We start from the raw sequence: 16,874 nt of genomic DNA, 5'->3' as shown, positions 1-16,874 counted from the left end.
TTTTTCCCCATTTAATTTTGTACATAAACTTTGATAGTATAGCAAATGGACTCCTTACGTTAAAAATTCAACAATTTGCTAATGGAAACTAATGTGGTAGCCCATAATTTTAAAAAACTCATGCCAAATTTTTTATATTGAGCTAAAATAGCAATATAGCTCGATAATATTATTTAAAAACAAGTAAAAAAAGCATTCGGCCTTAGATCAAAGCCCAAAATTTTAGTAAAAAATTCAATTTAAACCATATGTGGGTATTACGATATATACGAGACACACACACACATGCATATATCATAGGATTCATAAGCAATTTTGATATGTTTTGCGATACAAAATTTTTTTTGTATCATAGTATTGCCTACGTACGATGCTGAAAACTACCAAAGATATAGACATAAACCATCCAAGTCAAGTTACTTTAATTCTCTGTTCTCTTTCTTTTAGTCTCTCTCTTACTTCAGCATTGTCTCTCTGCATTATTTTATTTTCTTCATTCTATTTCACATCAACTTGAAGATTTTTAAATAAGCATTTGAAATTTTCTCTCCTAAACATATATTAAAATTTAATATTGACCCAAAAAAAAAGGAGCATCCTTGTAGATCGTGTGATTAGACTAGTCATGTATGAACAAGGAAAAAGGAAAAGAGAGCACTTATGTTAAGGTGGTTGATTTTGACATTTGACTGTACAAAGCATCAGTTTAGTAAGATGGGCTATTTATTCACCAATTGTACTAGTTGGCTAGGTTGGAAAAAAAAACTATGTCGTGTAGAAAATTCATCTAAAGTTAATATGCGTGTCCCACAAAGTGGCATACATATTCAAAGAAAAATGTCAGGAGATCCCCTGAATTGTAATACTGTGATGGAGAAAGTGAAAATTGAGATTAGGTATAAATTCTTGACTATAAATGCGTGATATGTTATATGTCGTTTTACGTGTGTCTTTTAATGATAAAAGCAAAGCTACAGGTCGTTTAACTGAAGTTTGTTAAATAGACGTTAAGGCTTTTAGTTTGTTGCTGTTCAGTTTTTACTTTGGCGCCAACCTCTGTTTCCTATTATATAATTAGTTCTGTAAGCTTGTAGTTAAGCAGAATCATTTTGCTCAATATGAAAGTTTCCTAGTTTGAGCACTTTGACTTCTTTGTTTTTTCAAGTTATTGACTTTTAGAAGGGAAGCAAAGCATAAATGATAAACCATAGGAATATGCTAAAGCTACTAAATTTAGTGGCATGTGTGTAACACGTGTGTGGCTGGGTATGTTCAATCCACTCTTGATATCTTTGTTAAATATATAAAGTTCCAATCTTGATAAAGGTCAAAGTCTGTTGTTGTCCATATTCAATGTATCTAGTTTCTAGTCCTAATTGGTGTACAAGCAATACAAGAAATTGGGTTTATTGTAGTTCAAGTATTTTTAGTATAGGATTTATTTAGCATAACAACTAACAAGGACTTTTCGCTATGGACTTTTCTGCTTTGTCTCTCTACATTATTTTATTTTCTTCTTCATATATTCACATATTATGAAAACCTTTTCTAATAATCTATATATATATATATATATATATATATATATATATATATATTAATAGGTAAAACTTAAAAAAAATCAAATTAAATTCTATAATTGAAGTCCAATTTTTCATCATGTGTCTTAAATTATTTATTTTTAGAGAGTTTTATTTTTTAATTTTTTTAAAAAATCCAAACAATAGATTAGTGGAAAACTTACAGCTTAGAAAATAAGGTAATATCTTACTTTTCAATAAATCGAAAAAGGAAAAAGAATATTGGTAATGACTATATATGTTAAATAATTATTCTAATAAAAAGAAAAATTCAAATTCAATATAGTGTATATTCTATACTTTATAAGAATACCTTTCTATTAGCTGAAAAGATAAATATTTTTTTCCTAAAAGCAGAGTCTATCTATGAACACACAAAAAATAAAAAAAGACCATCAGCAACAACAATAATTACACAATATTCCTAAATTTGTCTACCTCCTCATATGTATAGGCATTAAAAAAATTCGGGCAAATTACAGACACTGCCTCTGTGGCATACCCTTAACATAGAGCTTCTCTATGTTTTATTTTGCAACTCTTACCTTCATTGTGGTTTGCTTTATAAGGAATTTACCACCCTTATAATTTGTTTTATGAAGTATTTTCGCTATCTTTAACAAAATTTGATGAAGTTGCAATTGCCAACAACATCCATCAGGAAAACAACACCCATCGCGAACGAAGTAAAGAATAAAATTGTTCTACCATAAAGTTTACGCCTTGAGAAATGCACTAATCCAATGCAAACAATTTAGACCCCAAATTTTACGGCTAATGTCAATTTTTATACTAATTAAAATTAAACCCAGTTGTTTACATAATTTGTCAATTAACATTAGCATGCATGGATAAACATAAAATATTCTTGTAGTGTGCTTTCATCATATAACCATTGCTAGTTACTCGTAATATGCTATTACTTTGTACATAGCCTAAGGCCAAATTGTTGTAATGTACAGTAAATTAACTTTGATGGCAGTGATATTTATTATATCATATTTGAGAAGTATTTTTCTCATTTTAGGACTGATGAATTTAAATATCTAATTTTGGCACATATTGTGTGATTTGATTTATATTATACAAATCACACACGCATCCACGCATACTTTTTAAAGCCAGCAGTCTTGTTCAATTGGAAGCATCCTCCTCCTAACTTATTGAAGACTTTTGACACAAAGCAATTCTATAAATACCCATTTGGTTAACGAGTATTTCATTCCCACTTTTGTCTGAAATCAGGAAAAGAAGCAAAGTACACAGCATTCAAGGAGAAGGAATAACATTATTAAAAATGGCTGCTGAAGCTCCCACAATTCCTCTTCTTACTCCTTACAAACTGGGCAGGTTCAATCTATCCCATAGGTATACAATACACCTTTCAAAATTATTATTATTATTATTATTATTATTATTTTTTTAGTATGATCTGAATTGTCAAAATGTGTGATGGGTTCTGGTTTTTCTTTAATCTTCTTGGGTTGAAATCATGTTATGGGTATTTTTTTTTGTTTGACTTTCAGTTGCCAAAAAAAAAAAAGGAAGAAGAAAGAAAAAGTTTTTTGTGACAAATCACAGTTGGGACAATGAATTTATCTGCCATAATGTATCATTGTTATCGTTATACTAGGAAGCACCAACACAGATATAAGTACGACATGGTGATACAACAATTTCTAAAAAATTAGAACAGTCAAGAATATGTATTTTAATTAATTATTAAATATATTATTATTCTTATTACTTTTTATGTGTTGTTAAACATTTATTTTTCATATTTTTTATATTTTTTTATAACAAAATCCAAAAACCAAAATATACCCCAGCCGTGTCCTGTCATATTTGTGAAAAAACAAAAAAGGCTGGGATATGCATGTAGTCGTGTTCCAGAGATGTCTGCATGATCCAATACGTGTTGGCCACTGACACAGCAACTCAAATGAAGTGCCTATGCTTCCTAGGCGTTATATACATAGGTTGTTTTGTTTACAAAGGTTTTAATAAATCCTAGTTGATTATCATATTGTAAACACTCTTGCGCTATTTGATCATTTTCTTATCGGTTCCCATCTGTGTTTGTTTCATGTTTAACCAAGAAATAAAACATTTTTCTAATAATTCTCTATATTAATCTGCTAAAACTCTGAGACTTAATTAATTTTGCAAATGTTAAGATTTATGAATTTAGTTAGAACTGTATTTGCTGTCTTGCTGAGCTACTCATTTCACGAGTTGTCAGTGATGATTTTTTCCTTGATCTCAAAAGGGACAATCACGCTGTCATTTGGTTTGTCCAAAATTTGTAAATCATCTCTATTGTGTAAATTGGTTTTAGATTTGCAGATTAGGGTATCTGATAGCCATGGCAATCAGGAGTCTGTGTGTTTTCAGAACCTCTAAGTAATGTATTTGTAGCTTCATCATGAGAGTGCTTACATTTATTTACAGTTTCTGTGATTATATAATATATAAATCTGTAGTTATAAAATCATTTCTCAACAAATTAGGGTCAAACTGTTTTTGGGCTGGGGAGGGGGGATGAGATCCTTCCATTTATCGGTGTTATGTTAATACCTATGACTACACATTCTGTATGATGAAAAGCAATCCAGTTTTGTTCCCTCCTCTATATCCGACCACAGTACCAAAGTCATTCTTGAAATGCTCCATGTTATCATTTGATGATCTTGGATCTACATGTGATTAAAAGAATTAATCACCTTATTCTGTACATAAAAATTAATCAAAGTAATTGGTCCAACTTTTTACTTTTTCATCATTCATCTGTGATATCCCTTCCATTTACATGGTTGATTTTGTTTCTTACTTATCTTTTCTGGAATTTTCTTGAAGAAAAACATGGCCATGCTAGTATTACACAAGCCACGGGCAGCAAATAGAAAATATACAGTACTCATTGGATTGTACTCAAGGGTGTTTATACTAGACAACTGAGAAGTCCAAACTTCCTTTTGGATTTGGATCTGCCAAAAAAAAAAAACTATAATTCTCCAGATAATTTTCACCTTCATTTATGATAGTGATACTTCTCTTACAAAAGAAATGACTTTAATAGCAGAGGTCAACTGCTGCATTCAGTTTCAGTTTGGTCAGCTTGTACAGGGTTGGACCTGGAGTGGAAGTGACCTGACCAATTTAACTTGCTGTAGAATAAGATTGGGCTAGGCTTGGATACTATAAAAGTTGAATGTCATGAAGCATCCTATAGGTCCTTCAACTATGACAATATCTCCATTCATAACTAATTTGTTATGCACTTGAAAATACTTAGTTTCAAATTCAGTGCCTACGGTTTTTTTATTTTTATTTATTTATTTTTTTTTTATTCTTGTGCCTTTCTTTTTAACCTGTCTATGTCATAAACTTACATTTTTCCAACACCTACAAAGCTGCAGCAAAGAGCACTTAGTTTAGGCTTTTTTTTTTTCTTTTTTTTTTTTAAAGAAGATGGACACTTAATTTAGAACTGTTTTCAAACATAAAACTAAATAATTCTAATGAGAGCATTTTCAAAAGTAACAAGTATATATATTTTTTTTGGAGTATGGACTTGAGGTTTCCCTCCCCCGCTCCAATACTGCATTTTGTGAAATATATCCTCAATACACTACAATATGGTTGTAATTTACTGATGAACAAACTCTTAAGGAAAAGAATTTGGGGATCATATCAAACATTCTCTGTCTCTGTCTCTGTCTCTGTTAGTCTTTCTCAATTAAGTATTTATTTTTTTACTCACAAGGACAAGCATTATAATATATGTAGAGTTTCTCTGATTTGGTGTTTTTCTTTAACTTCTCAAACCTTAATTATTGTTTTATATTTTAGTAATCCATAGGAGAAGTTGTGAAGCTGTCCTTAATTGGAATCATTTGTTACTTACCTTTTGTATTTCTTAGTATCTATTATAACATATAGAAAGGGGCTTAATCATATTATTCTTCCCGACTTTGCTACAGCTTATAAATTTTTGATTCTTATAGGGTACTACTTTCTTAAGTTGGAAAGATTACTTACTTGATTTACTTAATTTATCATTTAATTTGTATTTTCAGAGTTGTTATGGCACCATTGACGAGAGTGAGATCTTATGGCAATGTTTCTCAGCCACATGCTATCTTATATTATTCTCAGAGAGCCTCCAAAGGTGGTCTACTAATAGCTGAAGCCACTGGAGTTTCTGACACTGCTCAAGGGTAATATTACAAATAATAGTTTGCCAATTTCTTACCATGTTTCACAGTGAATGAAAATTTCCATTTTGAGGGTTCCCTTTCTTGCCTCGAAAATTTTATGACTTGTTAGGTTTCTTTGCTATTGTAAAGGTATCCAAACACACCCGGTATATGGACAAAAGAGCAAGTTGAAGCATGGAAACCCATCATAGATGCTGTTCATGCCAAAGGTGGAATTTTCTTTTGTCAAATTTGGCATGTGGGGAGGGTTTCAAATCAAGGTATATCTTTGACTAAGACCACCTTTATATCTTCTCTTCTAATATTACAAAAACTTTATGCTAAATAAGTCATAATTTGCAAATGAGTAGTTTTGGGTTCTCTATTACATATTGTGGTACCAAACTATTGATTGTTGTTGATCCTGAAGGAAGTATTGCATGTAAAACTATTTAGTAGAGAATCAAAATTAGATGGAAGTTTTGATTAACTTCTAAAATAACATGCGTGGGTGTTCTAGAATGCTATTCCCTGCATAATGAGTGACACATTTAAAGAAAAAGAAACTTACTTTTTGAGGAAGAGAATCACATTTGAAAAGTGATGATCATCGTTGGACTAATGGAGTAAGAGAAATTTATGTAATAATATAATTATTTAGAAAAAAACATTGATCTATCATTGTGGTGTTGTTATTTTTTGCATTATCCTCTGTACTATATGCGGATTTGTTATCACAAGGGGCTTTTATGATGATCATTGCCTCAGCGGAGGGGGCATCTTCTATTATAAGTCTGATATGTTAAATGTCATTTTGTTGTCTGCAGGTTTTCAGCCAAATGGTCAAGCTCCAATTTCTTCCACTAACAAGCCTTTAACCCCTCAAGCTAATGGAACTGACAATCCAGAGTTCACTCTTCCAAGGCGACTAAGGACAGAGGAAATTCCTCAAATTGTCAATGATTTTAGACTTGCTGCAAGGAATGCTATTGAAGCTGGTAAGTTTTTTGATGTTTTAATGATTTTGTGAGAGTTCAACAGAGTGAAGAAATTTAATTTGAGACAGAAAAATTTAAGATCCATGGGGCTTATGGTTACCTTTGTTATTATACAGTCCCTTAATTAAAAATGTCATCATTTGTCTTATACACAGGTTTTGATGGAGTTGAGATCCATGGGGCTCATGGTTACCTAATTGACCAATTTATGAAGGATCAAGTGAATGATCGAACAGATCAATATGGTGGGTCCCTCAAAAATCGTTGTCGGTTTGGTTTGGAAATAGTTGAAGCTATTGCTAATGAGATAGGAGCAGACAGGGTTGGAATAAGGCTATCTCCTTTTGCAGACTATATGGAATCTGGAGACTCAAATCCAGAAGCTTTGGGCCTTTACATGGCTGAATCCTTAAACAAATATGGGATTCTTTATTGCCATATGGTTGAGCCAAGAATGAAGACAGCTGTAGAAAAGAGTGAAAGTCCCCATAGTCTTCTACCAATGAGAAAGGCTTTCAAGGGTCACTTTTTTGTTGCTGGGGGTTATGATAGGGAAGATGGGAACAAAGCTATTGCTGAAAACCGTGCGGATCTTGTTGTTTATGGTCGTCTGTTTTTAGCCAATCCTGATTTGCCTAAGAGATTTAAGCTCAATGCTCCTCTCAACAAGTACAACAGAGACACATTCTACATCTCTAATCCTACTCTTGGATACATTGATTATCCATTCCTTGAAGACACTGCTTAGGTTTCCAAAGGATAAAAGGGAAACTGAACTGTTTAAAAGCATTGCTCTTTGTAATTTCAAAGTGGTTATTGTCTTCTAGTGATTATATTGTTGGTGCTGATCTACATCTGTGCCTGACTAATCATAATTTTGAAGCAAAATTTGGCTTTTACAAGCAATGATTCTTTACTTAAATTGTCAACCATGCGTATACGTTTTTACCTTCAGCTTTAGGCACAAAGGACTCAGTCTCTATATTTAAGGAATGTAGCCTAATCTTCTCACTTTCATTCATAATATAATGACTAAATTTCAAGTTTGCAGTCAACCTGCTGTTTATCTTTCTGAGTTCAAGACTGGTTGCAAACAAAATATATGACATTAAGCACAAAGGCAAACAGAGTTTTATCTGTTCACTTCCATTCGGTTCCTTAAAACTCTAGTTAACACAGAAACATATTTCAATGGCCAAAGATTCATGTCTAACAGAAAACATCACGATATTACAAATGCACCACATTGGAGGCCTGAATAATGTTTCTGTGCAATTAGTGGACAACAGGAAAATTGGAAATTCTCAGCTAAATAACCAAAGCATAACCTTCTCTTGTAAAATGGCATTATACAGGGGTTGTTTGACGAAAAATAACCTATTCAAATAATGACTTGACAATATGTATTAGAAATTCCTTTTTCCACTCAATTTATTGGCAACCATGCAGAATTTAAGAAAAGTTATTTGTGATTGACAAATGGTATCATAAGGTGAGCCCCAATGTTTAAATTTGAAAAGCAAAGAACATCAAGAGGATTATCTCTAGATTGAAGAGAATCTATTGCTGACATGATAACATGGTTTTAGTAGTCCGTAATGGGTTCTCCTTATTCTCTTTACTAGATGAAAAAATGAATATACTGTGCCAAGATCAATCAAAGCTACCGCCAGTGTTGGTAACATCTACAGGAAGTTAGGAACCAATACATCAAAATCACTAACACACCATTCTGCAGTCACTCCTGCGCGGCTAACATATATCTCTGTACCAACATCGATTGAGGACCATACATGCCTTGCTGGTTAAGTTCCTGGATCTTGTGCAATGGTAATATGGTTCCCATTAGTGCCCTATAATTATATTGTCCCTCTTGAAGCAAAGGGACAAACTTAGCTGAACTAATCAAGTTAGACTAAACTAAGAAAGTTCACTATTATGAATTAGGGATGAAATTGCTCTAATGGGTTCAGGTCCTTCAGGATGCTAGGAGTGGGTCTAGATAAATGAAAAAACCAATGCAAAACTATGATATATTTCGATTGCATCCAATCTAAAGATTGAAAGCTGCATAGAGTTAGGGCAAGAATTTTTGGACAAAGATGTTGCACCTCAAAGATAGCATATAGAAACTAACCATTTCTGGTAAGGAATTACAATTAGTTGAATTGTCTATGCATAGAAGTTGATGATTAAAATTTCAAAATGCTCCTAGATGCATAGCACAGAAGCATACATTTACCATGACACATGAACTAGGCATGTAGCCAAATTTTGAGTCCACATTTGCAAAACATTCCTTTGTGTGTGTATGTGTGATTTCAACTAGGATTCTATAACCACTTTGAAAGCTCGGATTTGTGTTAAAAACACAAGAGCTGTTTAGATCCCAAATTAAAAATTATGGCTTGATTGATTTTACTCTAACTTAAACTAAGTGTGGAATAGAGTAAATGCGAGCGAACAAACAATACAGCTACTCTAAGCCATATTCATTAAAATACAACTATAAAATGAAAGCTAAAAGAGTAGGGAAAAGAGTAGGGAAGAGAGATACAAACACAAGATAACACGCCAACGTGTTATCAAAGAGAAAACCTAAAAATTCGGTGAAAAACCTCTTCACCGCCCTCCAAGCGGTAATTGATCCGCTAGAGAATAAAGCTGGAGTACACGAATAACAAAAGACCCTCCAAGCCTAATCTACCCAATTTACTTGAGCCCTCCAAGCTCCTGCTACCAATGGACTTCACGGAGTCACGTCTTCTCTAGCTTTTCGAATTCCGCAATACGTCCGATTGCATCCGTCAAGCCTCACTGGTTTCTTTTGGCAAATCTCCAAAGTTTCCCAAGCTCCAAAACACTCCCTACACTTTGAAAGGGTGTGAATTGTGTTTGGGTTTAAATTTCCTCTCAAGGTATGACAATAGAAGAGGGAAGGAGAAGAGGCTACAATGATTTCTTACTAAGGATGGGTAGCTCTCTCTCTAAAAGATGGGTGTGTGTCTTGTTGAAAACCTATCTAGGATTTTTCTCTCTAAATGGCCTCCAAAAATAAAAATAAAATTTTTTTTTGTGACAAATCCCAGTTGGGATAATGAATTTATCTCTCATTGTGTATCACTGTCATCTTTAAATACAAAGATTTCAAGAAATCCTAGTTTATAATAATACATATCGTTATCATAATGTAACACATCACTCTTGGCTCTTGCCCTATTTTTGCATTTCTTGTCAGTTCACATCTGTGCTTGTTTTGTGTTTGACCAAGAAATGTGCTATTCTGCTGATTTTGCTAATGTTAAGATTGGATGTACGTATTAGCTGACTTGCTGAACTACTCATATTTCCCTTGATCTCAAAAGGGACAATCACGCTATCATTTGGTTATCCAAAATTTTGTAATTCATCCATATCGAGTAAATTAGTGTAAAATTTGCAAGTTAAGGTATCTGATAGTCAAAATCGTAGCTGACTAGCTTAATATTTAAAAAGTTAGTTGCGCATTCGTCTTCAATTTAACATCTTTATATTAAAGAGACAAAGAACATTGTTAAACAGAAATAATTAACTTATCAATAACAATTAATCTTATTGACTTTAGATTTTTTATATTCTTGTTATTTATTTATTTATACTTATTTTAGCTTTTTTTGTTTTTGGCGCTGCACTGCTCCACAATCCACACTGTAATTAAATTATGGATAAGGATTTCTACACAATAAGGATTTCTTCACACTTGCGTACAGGAATTGCTACAAACAAGGTTAGGTGGCAACAATTCATGGTGACACTTGTCCTAATATAATGTGAAACGCACATGATCAGTTTTAGTTTGTATTGTCCGTTAAGCATCTTCAATAGATTAGCTAAATCTATTTTTTGGAGAGCAAATCCCAAAAATCAGCTCCAACAGATTCTCCAAATGCAAAACTTTTCCAAATATTTTTTGAAGTTGCTATAGTGGTTCTCTTAATCTAGCGAACACTGTAGCAACTCCAAATAAATTTTTCTACTTAAAAAAATTATACAACTCATTAAAAAACAATTCTTTCTCTCTCCTCTCACAATGGCTACAAACACAACAATCCTTGCTCTTAAACATTTCTAAGCTCAAGCATAATTAAAATACAAACTCAAAAATACAATTTTAAAATTAATCAAATCATAACAATAAAAGCAAAAAACGAAGAAGACAGAAGCTATCTGACCCATCTGAGCTATGTTGGGGAGGAAGACGTGCAGCGCGAAGTGGAAGGTGTGACTTGACACAGTGAACACTAGTTAAGAAAAAGGAGAGAGAGAGAGAGAGAGAGAGAGAGAGAGAGAGAGAGCTGGAAAGAGTGATCCAGAATCAAGTATTAAAAGAAAAAGAAATAGGAGTGGGCATACGTGTGTGGTAGAGAAAAAACAAGAGAAAAAGAAGAAAAAAATGGATGAAATTAAGGAAGGAAAAAATAATATAAAGAATGATAGTTAAGAAATGCTATCACCGTATTTTCACAATAAATCTTAAATACTTTGTAATAGATTGTTATCAGCTAATATTGGCGAGTAAAAAAATAATTTCAGTATTGGGTTCAAATTAGAATTAATAATAACTTTTCACATAAAATTTTGTTGTGATTCTTGTGAAAGTATTATAAAGAATATTGTGAATAAACATAGAAAAAATGAAAGAAGATTAAAAAAAAAATGATTGAAGGAATAATATTTACATGTGGAGAAAAAAATTTAAAAAAAAAATCTCTAAAAGTCAAACACGCATATCCGTTATCTCTCCCTCACCCTCTCTTAAACCATCACTCTCTCTCTCTTCTCTCTTCTCTCTTCTCTCTTCTCTCTTCCTCATTTTTTTTTTTTCCTCTCATCAGAGACCACAGTCACCTAAACCCATAAAAAAAAAAAAATCTTGCTGTCAATCCCTCCTAAAACCGAAGATCCAACATGCAACAAGGAATCCTCCGAAAATTTAGATCAGATCTGTGCACAGTGAGGATTTTGGCTCCAAGAAAAGTGGACACATAAGTTAGACTCTTCGCAGAGACCCTTCTTCAGTCTAAGTGTCTGTCTCTGTCTCCTCTAATGGATTGGGCTACCGACGAACGAGATCGGCATGGAATTCTGGCCTGGAAGATCCGTTTTGAGGAAGACAAATAATCCAAATCTGATCGGTAAACTTGTCCGGTTGGACAACAGTTCATGAGGTTCGAAGAGCAAAACTGTTTTTCCTGTTTTTGAAACCATGTTACTCAATTGTCATCACTTACAACATGCTGGCTCACAATGTATGCTGGACTCTGGTGACCGGTAATCAAATGTTTATTTATTTATTTTTTATTTACTCTGGAAGAATTTTTATTTATATTTTTTATATCTTGGTTTTAATTTTGAATGCTTGTCTAGTTTTATTTTATTTAATCTTTTGAATGCTTGTCTAAAAATTATTATCCACTATTGCACTTCAATTGATATAATATATGCTTAACAATATATGAAATATAAATACTTATTGGTATTTGGTATATAAAAAATATAAATAAAATAGTTAATAAGCTCCCCGATGTGTGGTAACCTAAGTTTTTTAATGAATACTATTTCATCCTTGTACCTAAAGCTCTCATAAATCTCTTTTAGAATTATTACCTGAAAGTCTTTGTAATTTTTCCATTAACAGGTTAGTTAGCGAGTTTCCAGTACGGCTTCCACCGGTTCTGCAGGCCGAGCTTCTTCATCATCATCATTCACCTCGATTCAAATATGATGTTTTTTTAAGTTTTTATAGCAAGGACACCCGTAATAATTTTACAGATCACCTATATTCTGAGTTGATAGGCAATTTCATTAAGGCTATAGGGATGAAGAAGGAATTGTGCGTGGAACATTCATCGCTCCAAAGCTCACGAAAGCCATAAAAGAATCCAAGTTCGCAATTGTCGTTCTTTTAAAAAACTATGCTTACTCAAAATGGTGCTTGAATGAACTTGCCCAGATTGTTGCATGCATAGAAGAGACGGGTCTAAAAGTTATACCCATCTTTTATCATGTGGATCCCTCTAATGTAAGGCAGCAAGATGGAACTTTTGCTTTAGCCTTTGCTAAACGTGAAGAGGACTCCAGATTTAAGAGTGAGAAGATACAAACGTGGAAAGAGAGTTTGAAACGCGTGAGCCATATTGTTGGGTTTGCTGTAGAAGATTGCACGTAAGTCTGCATTTTCTGCTCTGAATAGATGTGTGTTTGGTTTTTTACTTTTTGTCTCAGTTTAGTTTTTTTTTTTTTTCTTTTGTAAATATAAAATTGAATTTTAGCTTTTATTTTTAGAAATAACTTAGTTTTCAGGGTTTTGTCACGCATTGAAAATAAAAGAAGTTATCAAAAATTATATCTTTTGATAAATTTCAAGCAAATAAGGTACGTACCTTAGACAGTTACTTTCTTCAAGTTATCTATAATTATCACACTACAGTAATACTTGGCTGATTCAACATGAAATTATTATTGTTAATTTTTTAATGTTTCAAATCAAATTGAGTATCGGACACTTTTTTGTTGTTGATGATTTTATAGTTACAACTAGGGGATTCAATGTCACCCAATTAACAATGGCAAAGGTAAGGGGGTTGGGGGGCCATGACCCCTGGCTTTTCAAAGTATCTTTGGTAGATCTATTGAGCTAATCTTTACACAAAAAAAAAAAAAAAAATCATATACTTTTTTATGTTTTGACAAAAACACATTTTACACTTTGTAACTTTGAAGAATTATGATTTTAATCCATATAAGTTCAAAAATTGTAATTTTATTCCATTAAAACCATGTCTTTAAGTTATAGGCTTTTCTTGACTATTTTACACACTATATTTATTGCACAAGACTACAAACAAATAAACCCCAAGTGGGCCATTTTCTTGGCATAATCATCCTAGGAGTATTTTTCCTTAAAACATTTTCGTAGTAATTGATATTATTATATAGTGTTGGAGCATTTTAATATTAATTAATTAAAATGAATAAATATTACAACATAAATGTGAAGATGTGGGAGTTAATATAGAAGATGAAAAGTTAATGAAAATGTTTAATCCTACGTTGAAAAAAAGAGAGACTATTTTATTTTTTTTAATTGTGGTAATTGATAGACTAATATGAATTGACTCAAATATTAGGCTAGATACATGCACAAGGGGGAGGTGAAGGGAGGAGGTGTCAAATAGGGCCGGTCCTAGACATTTTGGGGCCTAAGGCGGGAACTAAAAATTGGGCCTTTTTTATACCTATATATTAATTAAATTAATGTTTATTTATTATTTTTATATTATAATATATATATATATATATATATATTTTTTTTTTGAGAATCAATATTTTACATTTAAAATTTATTTTTCTTACCTTTTGAGATGCAAATTGACTAATTAAATTTTTGTATTCAAATTTTTGTATTATAATATATGTCATTATTATTTTCATTTTCTTCTATTTGAACATCATCATGGTGAACTTGTTCATTTGTGACATTTTCATGATTATTTTCATTTTCTTCTAAATTATTTTGAAGTCCATTATCAAGATTTGTTGTATTGCAAAATTGAACATCATTATTATCTTGCAATTGTATCATTTCATTATCTTCTAACTATTTTTGGTGAATTTCTTGCTCATTTGTGATATTTTCATCTAAATTTTGTGTTATATTTTGTTTATTACTAATAACAAATTTATCCATTATCCTTTTTGAGACTCAATTAATTTTTCATCTTTTTTTAAGTTTTTCATATCCAGATGTATATTTTCTAGTAGACATTTCTAATCAAACAATATATTTATAAAAACTGAAATAAAAAAATAACTTTTAAGTGTAGAGCAAATAAGAAATGAAACCTGATTTATATAGAAAGTATTGCTGTAGTTTTACCGAACAATAACAAGTTTTTAGTAATCTCTGCATAAATAAAGATTTATTTAATATATTACCACTAACTAATATATATATATATATAATCTCAACCTGATTTATATAAACACAAGATTAAATTTTTTTTTTTAAAGCACAAACATAACAAAAATTTAAGCACAACTATAATATTAAACTTATTAATTTATAATATTCACCAACAAAAAAAACACAAAACAAATCCTATCTATAACCCAAAAAAAAAGAAAAAAAGAGACTGAATCAGAGTCATTACAAATAGTCAAATACGGCAGAATCATTAGATAAAAAGGGCTGAATCATTATAAAAAAACAAAAACTTGAAGGCCCAAACCGGACCCCAAATCGAAATATTTATACTTAATAATTTATACCTGAAGGCTGAAGATCAGAAGATGAAGTGAACGGGAACGGCTGTACTGATGAGGGAGGCGGAGAGCAGAGCAGCTTCAGAGAGGCGCCGAGGCGGACTGTACTGATGAGGGAGGCGCCGTCGCACCGAGGCGGAGGCGGTCCAGTCTTGCTACCTTGCTTCATTCAGTTGCTTGAGCTGTTGCCTGTTGAGCTTGAGCAGATGAGAAGTGATTTAAGTGAAGTAGTGAACAGTGGAGTGAAGAATCAGAGAGAATGAGAGAGGTAAAATTTGTAGGGTTTGAATTGTTTTATTTGTTTTGGATTTGTGATTGTTTGATGGTTAATCTCTTATATTGAATTTGTAGTGAACAATGCTTTTGGTGAACTTTTTTAAATGCATATTTAAGATGTCATTAGATATTAATTAGAATGAAAAATCAATTGAATTCAACCAAACTTTGGCCAGTAAAGAAAAAAAAAAAATGGTGCCTGTGCATTTGCAGAGGTTACCAATTAGTTAGTCATAACAAGTAAACAGCATATGAATAAGTAAACTAGAAAGATATCAAATGTCAACAAACATTAATCTATCCAAAAGGCTAAAAACTCGATTTCAGATAAGAATACAAATGGCAATATATAAGACAAGAAAATGTTTATTTTTGTTCAAAGTCAAACTCCCAACTTATGGGAAAATGCAGCATTTTTACACTGTTGGTAATTTTTGTGGGTTCGGGCTTGCCTCCTCGCTATCAAGCATCCTAAGTTATCCCACCATTCTCTTTGCTTCCTTTTATTGTTCTTCATGTTTATTCCTTTTGGCTGCTTACTAAATATAGCAAGAAACCTTGAGTTATTTTCATCTCTTATGCCTATCACTGCCTCGTCAAAATTATTTTCCTTTGTTACAGATCTGAATCAACAGATATCCAGCGTATCAGTGGAGACATAAAGCATGAATTGTATGGTAAATTCTCTACTTTTACTAAGGAACTTGTTGGATTAGTTGGAATGGAATCGTGTGCAGAGGAAATGATGGAGTTATTAGGCCTTTGTTGTAGTTCATCTTCTATAGTTTTTAGTGCAACTCCACTACGAAGTTTCTAAGATGCTACATCAATTAATCTTGAAATGAGATTTGATTTTATCACAACATTAATGTTTTGAAAATCATTGTCTATGACCATTTTGTAATCTATTTAAATTATTAATCGCATGATGAAATCCAATCCACTTATTTCTCTGAGAACTTTGTGAAGTTTCCCTAAGAACTTGAAAGGATCATAATTCACAATTATCATACGACACAATCACCATTTATAAAAAGACCAACTTTTATTGTATGGATATGGTATATGATATGAACAATATTTAGTAAATTTAACAAAGTATCACTTATCATAAAGAATGTTTAAGGCACCAACATATGAACAATATATTCCCTGTTTTTTTACGGCTTGCTTCCCTTATAAGTCTATAATTGATTTTATCAAAAAAAAAGTCTATACTTAATCAAACAACGAAGTGAATGTGCTTAGTATTGCTTTCCTTTTTACATAAAGGTGGAACATAAAAAATGGGTTAGAATATTTTGAATAAAAATCTTCTGTCCTACTTATTTTTATTACTTCAGAGTTTAGTCTTCTAATCCCCTTCGCATTCTTCTTTCATCTCAAATGGTTTGCTTTGATTCTCTGCTCTGTTTCCTTATCAGCACAAGGATACTGATCAAGAGTTATAGAAGAGTTAGAGAGATAAATTGCTTTGTCATCTTTAATTTCTTTTCTTATGGCAGCACCATTGGATG

General features: G+C 32.0%; 1 protein-coding gene across 1 annotated transcript; it reads left to right on the top strand.

Moving 5' to 3' along the window:
- The first annotated feature begins 2,747 nt into the window (after positions 1-2,747).
- LOC142619335 (12-oxophytodienoate reductase 2-like) lies at positions 2,748-7,804 on the top strand. Its single transcript, XM_075792399.1, has 5 exons — positions 2,748-2,948; positions 5,660-5,800; positions 5,930-6,060; positions 6,607-6,777; positions 6,933-7,804. Exons 1-5 carry the CDS (start codon positions 2,878-2,880, stop codon positions 7,523-7,525), a joined length of 1,107 nt encoding a protein of 368 aa, XP_075648514.1. The 5' UTR covers positions 2,748-2,877; the 3' UTR covers positions 7,526-7,804.
- The last annotated feature ends 9,070 nt before the right edge of the window (positions 7,805-16,874 follow it).

This window comes from Castanea sativa, chromosome 12 (assembly GCF_040712315.1).
Source record: "Castanea sativa cultivar Marrone di Chiusa Pesio chromosome 12, ASM4071231v1".
Taxonomy (NCBI): Eukaryota; Viridiplantae; Streptophyta; class Magnoliopsida; order Fagales; family Fagaceae; genus Castanea; species Castanea sativa.
This window is presented reverse-complemented; position numbering and strand designations above follow the sequence as displayed.